This window comes from Orbilia oligospora, assembly GCF_000225545.1.
Source record: "Orbilia oligospora ATCC 24927 unplaced genomic scaffold scaffold00210, whole genome shotgun sequence".
NCBI classification, from domain to species: Eukaryota; Fungi; Ascomycota; class Orbiliomycetes; order Orbiliales; family Orbiliaceae; genus Orbilia; species Orbilia oligospora.
In genome coordinates, this window is record NW_011645767.1 from 1,000,550 (window position 1) to 1,014,776 (window position 14,227).

Genomic DNA, 14,227 nt, shown 5'->3' on the forward strand with positions numbered 1-14,227 from the left:
CTAGAGTGATCAATATTTTGTAATCGATAGGTCTTGGGTGGAAGGTTCAAAATGGAAAGCCAGAAAGTCATTTTCATATTTTGGTGCTATAACATAAAACAACATAAGGAGGGTCCAAATCATCTGTCATTCCGGTAAATACAATAAAAGAATGTCTAAACTAAGCGCCCCATATCATAAAAGATGAAATAATAAACAAAAAAACGCCCGATGCTATGCATATTTGAGTCCATATTCTTTCCAAACTTTCTTCATCCCACCATACTCCACTTGCAACCCCCCGATAACCTACTAGTCTAACCACTCAGCAAAAGTAACTTAGAATCCGCTGAGTGGGTTAGGGTTAGGAAGAACGCGAGCGGCGAGGTTACCACCAACAGCCGCAGGAGAAGTAGAAACACCACCAATCTCAGCAGCTCTAGCCCTATACCTAGCAAGGGTGAACTCATTAGAATCAAAGTTCTGATTGATAACACCGCTCATACCGCTCTGGCAGTGATTTCCCGTAGTCTGCGAGCAGTAGAACCAAATTGGATTTCTATCTTCAACGGTGATCTGGAAGACATCAGGAGCTTGTCCATAAGCAATGGGGACGAAGCCAGAGAAGAAAGCGGTGGAACCGATTGGCTGGCATGGATTGGCGAAGTTAGATTGAGCAACGGAGTGGTTGCGTGGGAGGAAGTGGAATTCAACGATGTCACCGGGTTCGGCGACGATGTTGTCTGGGTCGAAGCGGAGACCACCGCGGCCGACAACGACGGAATGAGTGGCGCCGGCAGGAGCAATCTGGCGGGCGGCGACTTCGTTCTTTGTTGGGGTTGGAGCTGCGGAGACTGCAGAGTAGAGGGTAGCTAAAGCTGCGGCGAAGATGGTGATAGTCTTAGCAGCGAACATTTTGAAGGTTCAAATTGTTTTTTAAAGTGAAAAGAATTAAAGATTCTAATTATGAAAGTGAAGAAGCGGATTAAATTGGTAATTGAGAAGCGAAGATGCTTTTGTAGACTGCTGTTTCTGGCTGTGGGATGATGATTAAAAAAGTCAGTTGAGAGGCTCAATGCCAGTCCTATATATACAAAAAAGAGATCGTGAACCTCACGGTATAGATAGCTAGCTTCAAGGCATTTCAGTATACTGTAGCACAAGTCTTTTGAGCTTCGGTCAGCACTGCCTCCTATGCATGCATGCATACACTATCGATTAACTTAATCCTGTTGAGCGCTTTCCTACACTAGACTAATAGCTGAAGTTCAAGCTGACATCAAGAACCCGCCCAGAAAGCACGGCAAGTCTGGGCTGGAATCTAAAGGATGTATATTACTGAAACAAAAAAGTCACAATCAGGTAATCAAAAAATCCGGGCCGAGTCATGGAACATACAACCACTAACTGTTAGCTCCCTCGGATCTTGTTTCTTAGGGTGGTTGTCCCAAAAGAGCCTCGTAGGGCTGTATGGTACACATCACTACCAAAAACACATAATTCATAGAAAGCACAGACGATTAAGGAAGGAAAAGTGGTAACTAGGTCGAATAACCTACTTTTGGCCTCTTGGACAAGTTCAAGAACTTCGCCTCTTTCTATTTCGAGAAGGGATTGGGGTCAGCCCGCCCCAGTTTCGGTTAGCGCGGGACACGCTGTGCTCGATTCGGTGCTTATGCTGACTGATCCAAATGTTGCAAACTGGGGTAGTTAGTGTATATACACTATAAAGCTACACTTTAGTGCTAAATTACGGCAGAACGGATGATTATAATATAATTGTTCTAATCGTGATAATAAGATTTTAATGACCGACAGATACGGTGTTTGTCTTGGAGCTTTCAGCCGAATATCTTAGACCTTAAGCTTGGCTGCTACTGTTCCATAGGATCATATACAACACAATTCATGTCTATGGACAAAGCCTATCATGCAAGCTAGCCCATGTGGGTTCTATATTACTATTGATTTTGAGTCGGGGCTGATAACTAGCGCAAAAACCTCCCGTATTCAAGGTCTAGAAATATTACCCTGACTCAAAGAGCCTTGTAAGTGAGGGTTACTTGGGTCAAAGCGGACGCAGACGTAAGATATACCGATATCCAGCCTCTATCCCAGCAGCAGGCAACACAAGAGCCCGTACTAGTCCAACATTGTTGGATTTCTGACCCTGATGTTGTGTTGTCGACAAGATTTCTATCTTTGTGTTACCAACTGTTGTGTGACATGAGTCGCTTCCAATATTAAGCTGGGCGAGAACGTTGGAATGCCAGCCTGCTTTAGAGTTATAAGTGTAAACCAAAGCCACCGTGATGAGTGAAGCTATTGGTGTGCTCCATTCACGTTTGATGCGCTATAGTAGCATTTCGGAAATGAAAACCAAAGATTTGGACACTAACAGATGTTGCTTCACTAGCCACATCTGTGGCTTCGAGTATTAAGGCTAATACTCATGGACCAATTTGGTTTAGCTTCCTGTGTATATGACAGCATAATTCTCCACAATTGCACCACCATGGAATGCAGCCTTTGGATTGGCTATTTGGTGATTCTTCTGTCGTCACGAATATACGACAACGACCCCTCAATGATGCAAGACATTTTCATTTTTTGATAGGGGAAAATAAATAAAGTTCGGTCAAGGCTTCGTGCCAGAGATCTGGGTAACGCATGCGTTTTGAACGTTTCAAGGGCCGGGACGCATATGTATAAAATGGACAGCTGGCCCGCTGGCGACGCTTGACGGTCTAGACATAATCACGATATCAACTAAGATACAGCACTTGTTACGCGAATCGATAGACATCGAACCTCGGGGAAGGTGAGTGAGCTAACTATAAGACCCACTTCTTTGTTTCGCGGAACATTTAGTTATCCCACCTGTAACAATCCAATCAGTTACTCTTCGTTTATTTGAACCTGTTCAGTTGCCCCGACACTTCCAACGAAACGGAATGATTCGAATTCCTTTACCCTCATTTTTAAGCAAAGTCGAGACCATAGAATATGAAAGAACCCTGCTGCTTGGAATGTATCGCTAAACCCTACCCCCACCGATAATGGAGTTAACGGGCTCTGGCGATCGGGCTCCACTAGGCTGCTGGACCATGCGGCACTAATTAGCTAATTATATTCCGCTTTAGTTTAGTTAAAGCGATCAAGTGTTCTCGAAAGTGGGAGTTTAGAATTGTTTTCCCATTTTGAATCTGCAAGTTTCAGTTTACCTACCATGAATGGTAGTAGCAAGGGGTATCGACAAAGCTTCGTCGCTTTAGGTTTAGTCGATAGGACCAATTCTTATATGGGTCGCGTGCGCAGGACACCTATCTCTCAGCCGCGAATAACCTTGAGTTTAATAAGCATTTTTTATACCCCACTAGTCATGGCTTCAGAATCGTGTCGCTCAGGTCCGATAAACTGCTTGCCAGAAAAATCGAAATGCGTATATTTAACCCTATATCCACCCCACGTTTAGTCAAGTGGCATCTCAGCTAAACAACAAACATGAGCTTCTCTACGATGGGAATCTGTCTGCGTGACGCCATGAAAGGAATCAGTTACGGCACAGTATTTCGGTTGCCGCGCTATACTAGATTTTAAGTGGCAAGTTACTCACGAGATTAGGAATCATTGATGAGGTCACTGGTCAATAATAATGGCACTTCAAAAGACGCCATCAACTATCAACTATCGACAGCCACGTTTTAGGTTGGATATGTTGAACACGTTGATCGGATGATTTTGGGGTAAATACTGGGCCCAGCCGATTGGATAACCTTCCCCTCCCATGGCCTTAATGAGGAGAAATATTGCTTCAACTGATGCACAGCTGCATTTACTATGTGTGTCGTCGCGTAACCCCACGAAAGCATCAAGCAAGTAAGAGCAAGGACCGCTCAATCTAGACCTGAGCCCTGGGGTATTGCCCGTGCCCTCGTCCCACTTGTCAAGTTCGGTTCTCCCGAGCCGAATTAACTTTATAAATAATATTTCTGGGTTGGGAATACCTGGGAAAGTTTCCGCAGATGAGGCGGTGGCGCTCGAGAACCCCGTAGGCATACAGCGATAGGAAGCAAATTTGCATCTTTTGGGGAGCTCGAGTTTGCCTGATTGAGTCGACACCAGGCCCCACATCTGCGCATCGTCCCCGGTCGAACCTGCAGTACTTAAACGTGGGACGATACTTTCTAACGTTTTCGTTGCTTCAAACACAACGGCGCATATAAAATCGTCCCGAAATATCCCTCCTAAATTCTATAAAGGCTCGTGCTAGATCATACAAAAAAATGTCAAGATAGATTCCTGCAATGAAAAAATAATTTTTTAAATGGTTTGAAAAGAACGACGTAGTTTCTCACCGTTTGTTGCATTATCTGACAGGGCTTACAAATCATTGCAATATTGCGACATACCTGCATCCAGCACGCCATATCGCTCCAATCTTCTCCCCGCCATTTCATCAAATATCAGACAGATCAGACATGAAGGAAGGGAACCAACCACTATTGTCATTGACAATAGCTGGTGTTTCCAGTCCTCATGCAAGTTCAGTCGGTTCTCCACCTTCGATCTCATCTTATCCTGCGCCAGCGCCGCTTTCGGACTTCCTCGAACGAGTGTTTGAATCGCCATATCCGACTGCGCAAGGAATATCCAGCTATCTTGATATCGAAGACATAATCAATCTCCGGAATACTTGCAAACTACATCAAACAAATATTCAAGATAAGGGCAGGTGGGCCTGGCTACTCAATCGCCTATCAACCCGAAAAGTTGACTACCCTAATCCCGATCCCAGAATACGAAGATTATCGTTAGGGGTACCACCGAGTTCGCGAGAAGGCTATGTTGGGGGTCGAGAATTCGTCATCATTGATGTTTCCGCTGGAGACCGCGATTTCCTAAAGCTAAATTCGAGCTTGTACAACATTGGCGCATTCGAAACTCTTACCTCCTTAATCCTCGATGGCACAAACATCGACGCCGGCGATGTCGGTCACCTCCTGAGGAAGCTCCAAAATATAACCACCCTTTCACTTCGACACTGCTGGAATGTCAATCTCCAGCTTCTTTATAAACTTTTTAAAAAGACATCGGAAGCACATATAGAGGAAGTCAATTATTTCAATGGCGTAAATCAGGAACGCTCCAAATCAAAAAGTCCAGCAGAGCAGATCCAACGACTACGAATATGGGACATAGACGGGATTCAAGTACTACTCGACGAAAGTCCAGAGAATGGACACCGACTAGTTAGCCAGATTGGTGTCCAGTTCTTCATAAGGAATTTTGAGACAGATGTCGGAAAATGTGAAAGCACCCACCATTCGATATTCATGCTATGCATTGGAGAAAAGGTACAATGTGGTAGTTGCAAAAAGTACTTACAGATTGAGATCTGTCCGAAGTGCCGGTTTGAGTCGTCTTGTGAGATTTGTGAGACCTATCTCTGCGTAGATTGTGTCAAAGATAGCAAGATTTCAAAATCTCCACGTCCGGGTAAGTTTATTCAATCTTCCTATGTTCCCATGACCAAAGAAACCAGTGCTAACAAAGAACCAAGCAACTTCAACCCCGGCTCGGATCCCATCTGAATTCACAACTACCCTATGCCGAACTTCTCAATGCAAATGGCATGATAACCGACATTACAACCATCCAGAGTGCCTCAAACTCGAAACCGAAAAGTGTCTTTATTGCTCTCGGCATATATGTCTCCTACAGCGACGGTCGATGAATAAATCATTCAACTGCGAAGCGTGCAGAAAGTTTTCCTGTGGCTGTCGGCAATTACAACATTGTAGCAGGTGTCAAGGCTATATGTGCGATGATTGTCTATCACATCATGGAAATGGATGCCAATGGCAGAAAGGATGACATATATCCAACTTTATGACCAAGAGAGCGTGTACTTAATAGATTCCATTAGCGTGGCGCTGGCCAAGAAAAAGCATATCAATCTTAAATTTGTCTATTGCATACTACTATCGTAGAGTAAAATAGATTCTAAATGAACTCGACTAATACCAGCTGAGGTTTGGCTAGCTTTAATTTCCATTCAACAAATTATCGATTTAGCGACTTTAGAGCAGATCTATACCAATATTATGAGACCCGAATAATGGCACTAATTATAAAGTTCCATAATTGGACCAATATACTGTGCATAGCTTAAATTCCCGACCGCGTGCAGGACTGTCACGGGAGGGCTATGGGCTAGACCTGTCACGGAACGGACGTGGGCTTCGGTTACGAGGTGGGCTTCTAGATCTGTCACGAGACATGTAATAGGGACTTCTAGTCCGAGTACGAGACGACTGCGGGGTAGATCTATATCGGTTTCGAGACGGGCCCGGAGTACCAGGTTCTTGTTCGGTATCATCGATGGTCAATGATTCCTCAAGCTTTTGAGCTAGCCCTTTATCTATCTTGGCCTTGGGATAGTCGAGAGACAATGATTCATAAAACCTTTGAGCCAACTCTTTACATGTCTTGAACTCGGTATCTTCCAGGGTCAAAGATCCCTCAAGCTGCTGGGATAGCAAATTTGTGTCGAGATCATTGGGCCCCTTTTTGCAAATGCAAACTGGCTCCTCTCCTTGGAGTTTAGCTTCCCCGAATGGGCATTGGCAGCAATATTTGGCCAAAAATTTGTTTGAATCCCGATCTATATTGTTGCACATAAAGAAATAGTTCGGGTCAGCTTTATTACAAACTGACCAACCATGATCTTTGCTGAATCCGCAGTTAAGGCAATGTTTTGTTGTCTGCTTGCACATGGCTACGGCAATTTCTCTATCTAGCTTGGGAATGTTTTTTCTTTTTATGCGAACGCTTTGTAGTCTAGGGAATTTGAAGTTGACGTTAGGTCGGTGTTGGTAAGAACTTTCGAGTTTAAAACTATCCAGTCGTTTTATACGCTTATCCGGGAAATGTGACTGTAGGCAAAGTAACTCCGCCGTATCCTGGGCTCTAGACTTTGAACCATAATTTCGAACACAGATCTATCGCAATACTTCTCGAGGATGAGGATGAGGATTCCGCCCCTGATCCGACGATTTATTTTGGAGATGATCGAGTTCACAGAAGGTTTCCTGGGGCACATATTTACGGCTGCGGTACGGCGGAATAATCGATTCATATCATGAGGTATGCGATAGATTGTCGTCTCCGTTTCGTTATTGCTCGCGACAGCAACCTATACTCGTAGAATCTGGCCATTAAGTCTTCCATCATAGGTTGGTTAGTAGGATACGAAAGTTGCATGCCCATGCTGTGATGATATCCCAGAGACGTGTATGTAATAGCCATAGAAGTCCGAGGGCTGGTCCAGTGCACAGCCTAACCCTGTAGACGCTTCCCGCGGCCCGACGAGTTGAACGAAAATTCTTCCTGCTTTATTTTTAAAGTTGTTATGTAACTGTATGTCGAACTAAGTCGGAGGCCGTCTAGGGATTGTCGTGTCAAAGTATGCTGCCTTTTAACCCATACTTTGGCGCCATCGAGGTCTCTGTCGGTCGCGTGAGCAGTCTATTCGTCGATGTCGGTAGGATTGTTTTCCCCAGATTTTCCCAGACCCTTGATCGAGAGGTCCTAATGCCCATCGGTGAAGTTCGATATAATGGTGTTTGTAGGCTATCGTTCGGCCATTTTCGAATTTAACTGAATGTCGTGGAGAAAAATATCGTGGACGGTGATCCCTAATAGGGGATGGAAAACTTTCAAATTTTGCGGAGTCGCCTCAAGAGTACTAGTAATATACGTCTTACTTGGGGTGACGAGATGACGTGATCTGGGGAAAGATTTCGAAATTCCGACACCTAACGGTCATCAAAATAATATGGATACAATGATGGGGTGGTAACATTCAGTCACTATAGTAGAGGCTTCAATAGCTTTTCATCGTTCTGGGACTCTATACGCTTCAAATTCATGGGGTCTCGAGGATGGAGAAATCTGCCAAGTGGCCGGTTTGAAATGTTGACGAGACAATTTCTCCTCTTTTGGATTCTTACTCTGGGTACTCTTCCCTTTAGGTTCGGAGCATGAGATCGGAAATACAGAGACTTTCGATGAACTCAAGATCGATATCGACAACTAGCAGATCGTCCTGGTCCTAGGTCTAGTTGCGGCCGAAAGGATGTTACCTCGGTCTATATCATAAACCCCCATACCTAGGCCAGCAAGCTCTCGCCGAGAATAACCCCATCCCGAACCTCTGCAAGGGAGGCAGGGTGGGGTGTTACACAGCTTCGTAAGCACGGTTTGAGGGATTTCCGTCTACAAGATATACGGTCGTCCCCAAGCACAGTCTTTCACTAAACCCAACTTCTCGGGAAATCCAGGATCGTATACGAATAGATAATCCAATCACTTCCACGGGCACCCCCATGATATGAAGCGGGGAAGAGATACAAATGAGATACATAACCCCCACAATGAAATTTTTTTTATCATCGATATCAAGGCAGCAGGAAGGCACCAACACTAACGTCACCTTCTTGTCGATTTTTGTTTCTCTTTCCCATGCAATGAAATGCAAAGCTCCCCACGCGTGGGGTTTGACTATACGATATGCTATTCCCTTAAAATTTGATAATATGCCTTTTGTTCCTTTGTTTTTTTTCGCAATTAATTCGCACTGCATGCATGTATCCTTCAACGCCTAAAGTCTCGGATATGCGATGCGATTCTTCCTGGTGCAGCCACAATGCCGTATAGTTTGGGACCGCTTACAGCTTTAATTTTGCTGTTTCTTTTCCTCCAAGGTAATTCTTTATCTTTCGGAAGTTTACTGACTCATGACTCCGAAGTCATTTTGCAACTGAGACTCTAACCCCCGAATCTCGAAAACGAGAGGCCCGGGGCTTAGGCTTGAGACCTGGCTTTTAAACCAGCCCTAGGCAATTCAAACACAGACTGCTTAAGAATTCTTTTGTTTAACTCAAGCCATGGGAAACATACATAGAACTATAGTCACATCGCGGAAATATAATTCCGTTCCCCTAGGGCCCCTCTAACTATATTGCCCAGCCATGGCGCCACTTCAAAAAATATGAATTATTCTCTGTTTTCAAGTTGAATTGATATAGAGATTAGATTCATATTAAATCTATACAGATAGGCGGGTACCCTGGGCTTAATCCTACCCAATAGTTAACATGATATGCGCCGTTAGCGCTAGTTGGGCTACAGATAAAGATTAACTAGGCACCAACCACGTGGACTGGTTAACTTTATAAATTATAATACGATTTACATATACACATATCCCTTGCTATATACTTGGATCTAGCCCGTCTCTATAGATCTAGTTCTCACAAACCAGAATACTTAGAGCGGTTGGCTCTAAGTATAATAGTTCTTGCATAACAGCCATGTACTACTATCTAACTGGCTATAGTTTATTTCCCCAAGGAGCATAGGCTTATATCTTGACCCAGCAGTATTTTCTCTAGCGTTATTTGACTATTAATCGGAAATTAGAGGTTTGGGCAGTTGGTTTGTTATTCAAATAATCTCTAACTCGACAATCATTGCACCTCGCAAACGAGCCCGGCCCAGCACCGCATGGTGGGTTTTGCGGTAAACTACTTGGATAAACTCTTGAAACCAATTTTCCCGTAATTGTGTTACACAACTAACCGGAAGAAACTAAACAATATGAACTGACTGAATTACTCTAATCTAGAGGAGACCATTCAGTTGTAGCCTCTCCAGACCTTAAATCTAGATCATCGGAACCAGAATCATGATAACTCATTTCTCCGCTACCCGAATCAATGACTTCAGGCTGATCGGTATCAGCAAGAAGATGGTTTTCCGATGGAGATCCTGAACGACAACAAGCGGGACACTCGATATACCACGTCCTTTCAGCAAGCCATCCTATGCAGGCACCGAAGAGACCTGCATCCCTCCCTGGACAGTGTTTTACATCGACGACGCCAAAGTATTTACACTGAAAACACCTTTTGATTTTTCGAGTGCACATTTTAGAATGGAGTGGGATTACGTTGTTGACTCCTAGGTTTCAGACTGCAGGATATATTATATATGTGTAAGGGCCGTATATGTAAATTTGGTATTTTTCTGTGTTCGTGTTTGCTGTGATAATCCTGGATAGGTTCAAATCGAACTCTTGAAATTTTATCTTCAAAACGGACGGCCAAAGTTCAAACTCTCGTTGGAGAAAGTATCTAAATCTAGTATCTCTTAGGAACTCCAAGGCAAAATTATAACAGCTAGACAGATATACGCAGGTAATACCCCTACAAAACCCCACGCATGCATGGGCCCAGCAAGTTTCTGAGACAAAATGGCTCGAAGACGGAAACCTAGGGGATCTTATGCGTGTTTTCCCTACCCTCATAAAAGGGTTCAAAGGTTCAAACTTCAATGAATTATAAAAACTCTCAAAGTCAATACATGAACAATTCAAACAAAAGGAAAAGGAAGCAAATCGTACAATCGGGGGATAAAAATAATGAAGAGTAGTAAAATTGTTTTGGGGGGACAGTTCAATATAATAAGAAGATAATAGCTATACCACAAATACAGCTATAGAGCTATGTGTGTCTACCATAACCGGTTCGTCCTGCGACGTTAAAGGTAGTCATCTTCCAACTTCATGTGCGCCAAATTTATACAGGCCCAGTGTGCTTACGACCGGGTTTAAGTCGATTATTTTCTTTGGCTTCTCCATAGTCAAGCTCCATGGTCAGGTAATCAACGCAGGCCGCATCGAACTCGATTCGATCCCTTTTCCTCGACTTAGGTCGTGTCTTTCTAATTCCCTGGCCCCCTTTCCACCTCCCATTAGCCATCGATGCCACTTGTTGCCGCCTTGGGGGAGAAAATCTCTCGTGAGTATCATGTTTAATACGACGGGGGTACTGCAGAAGTTTGTCGAAAAGATCTTTAGCCCGGTTTGGTTTTGGCTTTTGATCTGCGATATATAATTTTAACCGTTAGTAAATAGTTTCTGAAGCTAGATATATTTTTTACTAACTTTGAGGGACTTCATTCTTATCGTTGCTTTCACAATTTTCGCAGCGCTTGTTCTCCAAAGAGATAGGTTTGGCGATATAGGTTGAGTCACATTGTATTTGACCTTCATTGATAGCCTTTGCGCATCTCCTAAATACATCGACATTGTGGCCGCAGCCTGTACGGGAGATATATTCGTTGACGATACACATTTCTGTATAAAATATTATGGCCTCGAGAAGAACTAGCCGAAAAAGATTTGTGATTCCAGGTGAGTAAGATAGAGACGTTATAGTATTGGCGTAAGGGTATTTGGAGAAGAGACTTATTTTTCTATTAAGTCTGGTACCCTTTTTATAGAAGTTATTAGGAAAGACGTGGTGGAATATGAAGGACTAGAAGAGATAGTACGACCTTATTCCAGCTACTCTTTTAGTCAGTGTGAGCTTGATTTGGATATTTCAAGATCAACATAGGTTTATATGTTTGCTCGCAGGAAACAAAACCGGTTTGCTAAAAGTCTAGCAGGAGAGGCAAGTGTGCAATGGATCGTTTGCTAGTTTGGATGGTGGAACCTTCCAATATTAATCAGCCTTGTCGTCCTTACAATTCTCTAAGAGCAAGCTCAACAGATTCAATTCTCCTCACGCGGCTAAAAGTTTGTTAATTTGACTGTCCTTCACATTTAAGCCTAGAGCATATCATAGAAGCTCAATGCAATGAACTTTTTAGTATTGTATAATCTAGATGCAGCAATAGTATACATTAAGGTTTCAGACTCGCTAGTTCCCGATTTTGCGACACATATCTACATATCTAGTCATTGTTTTAACAGGTTATTGATATAATCTAGGATTAGGATCATATCGCCATATTTTGTCTCGCCGCCAGACTCCTCAACTGTCAACTCGCATGCGCACCCGTCTTGCCTCCAGACCATACCAAACCAAACCCCATAACCTCTACTTAATATATTACTTCTAAGTATATTACCTATCGCCTAAACTCTAATATACGAGATCACTCAAGCGCCATCCTCCCCCCCTCCTCCTCAGAGATATACACACCATCAAATAAAACACTAGATCTTAAACTATGAGCACTCCCGAATCCCCTCCCCAGCCAAAGTTCTTGCACTACAGATACCAACGCCTCGACTTAGACGATCCAGAGGGAACACAACCTCAATATCGATACGATGGAACCTCCAATGTAAAGGTCCCGCCAATATCCGATCCATTCAACGCAACCGCAACCAAAGTGATTGCGTTTCTCCTTTTGACTGGTTTAATTTTTATTCCGACGCATTATTTTTGAGAATAAGTGGACTTATTTCGTTTTCAAGATCTTAAAGGCTTTTTTTTGTATGGCTTCCGGGGTGTGTTTCCGATTTGCAGAATAGTACAGTTTTGTTGATGTAGCTCTTTCATCGTTTCTCGAATTGCGTTGAGTGTGTGGTATTTCCGGTTTCGGACGAAGATCTGGATCGGGTCGCACAAGCCTCAAATTTGTTCGAGTGGCGGGTGGGTGCGGCCAAATATATGACGATCGGATATCGGGTAGAGCTATCCATAAGGCTAGGAGGGATATGACGAGGACCCTAGCATGCACATGTCCCTCAAACAGCCAATATTAAGAGGCAGCCGTTATCGATTTCTCTAGGGAAAACCCCCAGGAGTAGCAGGCGAGATAGACTTCCAAGCCCAGATTCACCTTGCTTGAACCTGTATCTATGATCAAATGCTGGCTCGCTTTGTATCACGCTCTTCGCATGAAAACTCCTTAAGTAGCTATAGCTAGCGGACTACATCCTCTACAAACGATCACCCCGATTCAAAGGAAAAGAAACGTTACTCCGTCCCGGAAAATAGGAAAAAATCAGATTCTCTTTATAAACCTCCTCTGACACCGTCTACAATATCCTTCCACCACAAGTTCCTTCACCGGGATATCATCATCAATATCCGTGCCTATGCAGACTATATTCCTACATTTCTGGACAGGGAATAGAGTAGAGTGACCGCAGAGAGTGAAATGGTAGTTCGGTTGGGTGCACATTTGGTTAGAATATATATAACGCAATGTATAATATAATACAGCTTATGATAATATAATATTATCGATATGACGGGACAGAAGTGTAGACGGAAGTGCAAATTAATGCAGGGGTCGACGGGAAGGGGTTTAGTATATGACAGAATGCGTGTCTAGTAGGCAAACTTGGGAATTCGAATATATAAGGTATGAAGTATCATATTCCCGGTTTTCATGGATATTGATACTTATATTAATTAATTAGTTGTGAGCGAGCGCACCCTTTGTCGACCTCTAACTCTGCCGCTTTAAAAAGCGAACTGAATACCAACAGGACATGTCGACGGATCAAATCTGCTACAAAGATCAAACAGTCTGTTATATATCATCAAACGTTTAAACGCTGTGGTAGAAACACAAGCAAACAAAGGGGAAATTAGTGCATACAATGTATATATGTAGATATCGTATAAAGCACAAACATCAAATATCGCAGAATTGTTTTCCGGTATAAGATATTCGACATTCGCAGTAGTAGCGTACCAAAAGCTAGTTGATCTAGATGAATGCATCTAGTATCTCCAAACGAATTCGAACTTGAAGAATCCGATTTTGCGACACGCCGGTGTCCAACACCCTGTCAGAAATACGCTCGCTTCCACGGACGAAAAAGGGAACCTCGGAATTCGGTTCCTGAATCGACAAGCAGTTGCATCGTCGCGTCAACTCAAACGACACACTCAAAATCACGAGTAAACCGCATACGTTGTATATACATGAACATCGATCCATTCACCTTCAAATCCATCAATTTAAAGAATTAAATGGCAGCAGCACAGCCTCACCCATTTCTACATCTTCGTACCTCACCCAATCGAATCCCACATGCCCTTGCACCCCATTCACATCCCCAAAAACAGTCAAAACCTCCCTTGCGCCAAGACAACAAACCCCAAGGAACAAGGGTATGTTCCTGAAATCCCAGGGATTTTGTGGCCGGGCGCGGTGTGTTCTATTTAAAGAATCCTAAAAAAACGAACAAACTGGTACCCCACTAGAAATTCTTGGCGGGTGTACAGCGTGAGGATTTGAAGATCTGGGCAAAGGATTGAAAAGGGTAATTATCTTTCTTGTTTGCACAGCCCTGAGCTTTGATAGCTCTCTCTCTCTCTTACCTTTCAACCTCTCTGACACTCACCTTTTGAAAAAGAAGCATGCTTGTGGA

General features: G+C 43.4%; 5 protein-coding genes across 5 annotated transcripts; 1 reads left to right on the forward strand and 4 right to left on the reverse strand.

The window, feature by feature from the left end:
* Positions 1–318: 318 nt before the first annotated feature.
* AOL_s00210g282 (uncharacterized protein) lies at positions 319–894 on the reverse strand (the record flags this gene model as incomplete). The annotated part of the gene is made up of 1 exon (XM_011129084.1): positions 319–894. The coding sequence occupies one exon, from the start codon at positions 892–894 to the stop codon at positions 319–321; it is 576 nt and encodes a 191-aa protein (XP_011127386.1).
* A 3,566-nt stretch (positions 895–4,460) lies between these two features.
* AOL_s00210g283 (uncharacterized protein) lies at positions 4,461–5,573 on the forward strand (the record flags this gene model as incomplete). Its single annotated transcript, XM_011129085.1, has 1 exon — positions 4,461–5,573. The coding sequence occupies one exon, from the start codon at positions 4,461–4,463 to the stop codon at positions 5,571–5,573; it is 1,113 nt and encodes a 370-aa protein (XP_011127387.1).
* Positions 5,574–6,188: 615 nt separating this feature from the next.
* On the reverse strand, positions 6,189–6,758 carry AOL_s00210g284 (uncharacterized protein; the record flags this gene model as incomplete). The annotated part of the gene is made up of 2 exons (XM_011129086.1): positions 6,189–6,646; positions 6,704–6,758. The coding sequence occupies 2 exons, from the start codon at positions 6,756–6,758 to the stop codon at positions 6,189–6,191; spliced, it is 513 nt and encodes a 170-aa protein (XP_011127388.1).
* A 2,903-nt stretch (positions 6,759–9,661) lies between these two features.
* Positions 9,662–9,973, reverse strand: AOL_s00210g285 (uncharacterized protein; the record flags this gene model as incomplete). Its single annotated transcript, XM_011129087.1, has 1 exon — positions 9,662–9,973. The coding sequence occupies one exon, from the start codon at positions 9,971–9,973 to the stop codon at positions 9,662–9,664; it is 312 nt and encodes a 103-aa protein (XP_011127389.1).
* A 649-nt stretch (positions 9,974–10,622) lies between these two features.
* AOL_s00210g286 (uncharacterized protein) lies at positions 10,623–11,180 on the reverse strand (the record flags this gene model as incomplete). Its single annotated transcript, XM_011129088.1, has 2 exons — positions 10,623–10,927; positions 10,991–11,180. The coding sequence occupies 2 exons, from the start codon at positions 11,178–11,180 to the stop codon at positions 10,623–10,625; spliced, it is 495 nt and encodes a 164-aa protein (XP_011127390.1).
* Positions 11,181–14,227: the final 3,047 nt, after the last annotated feature.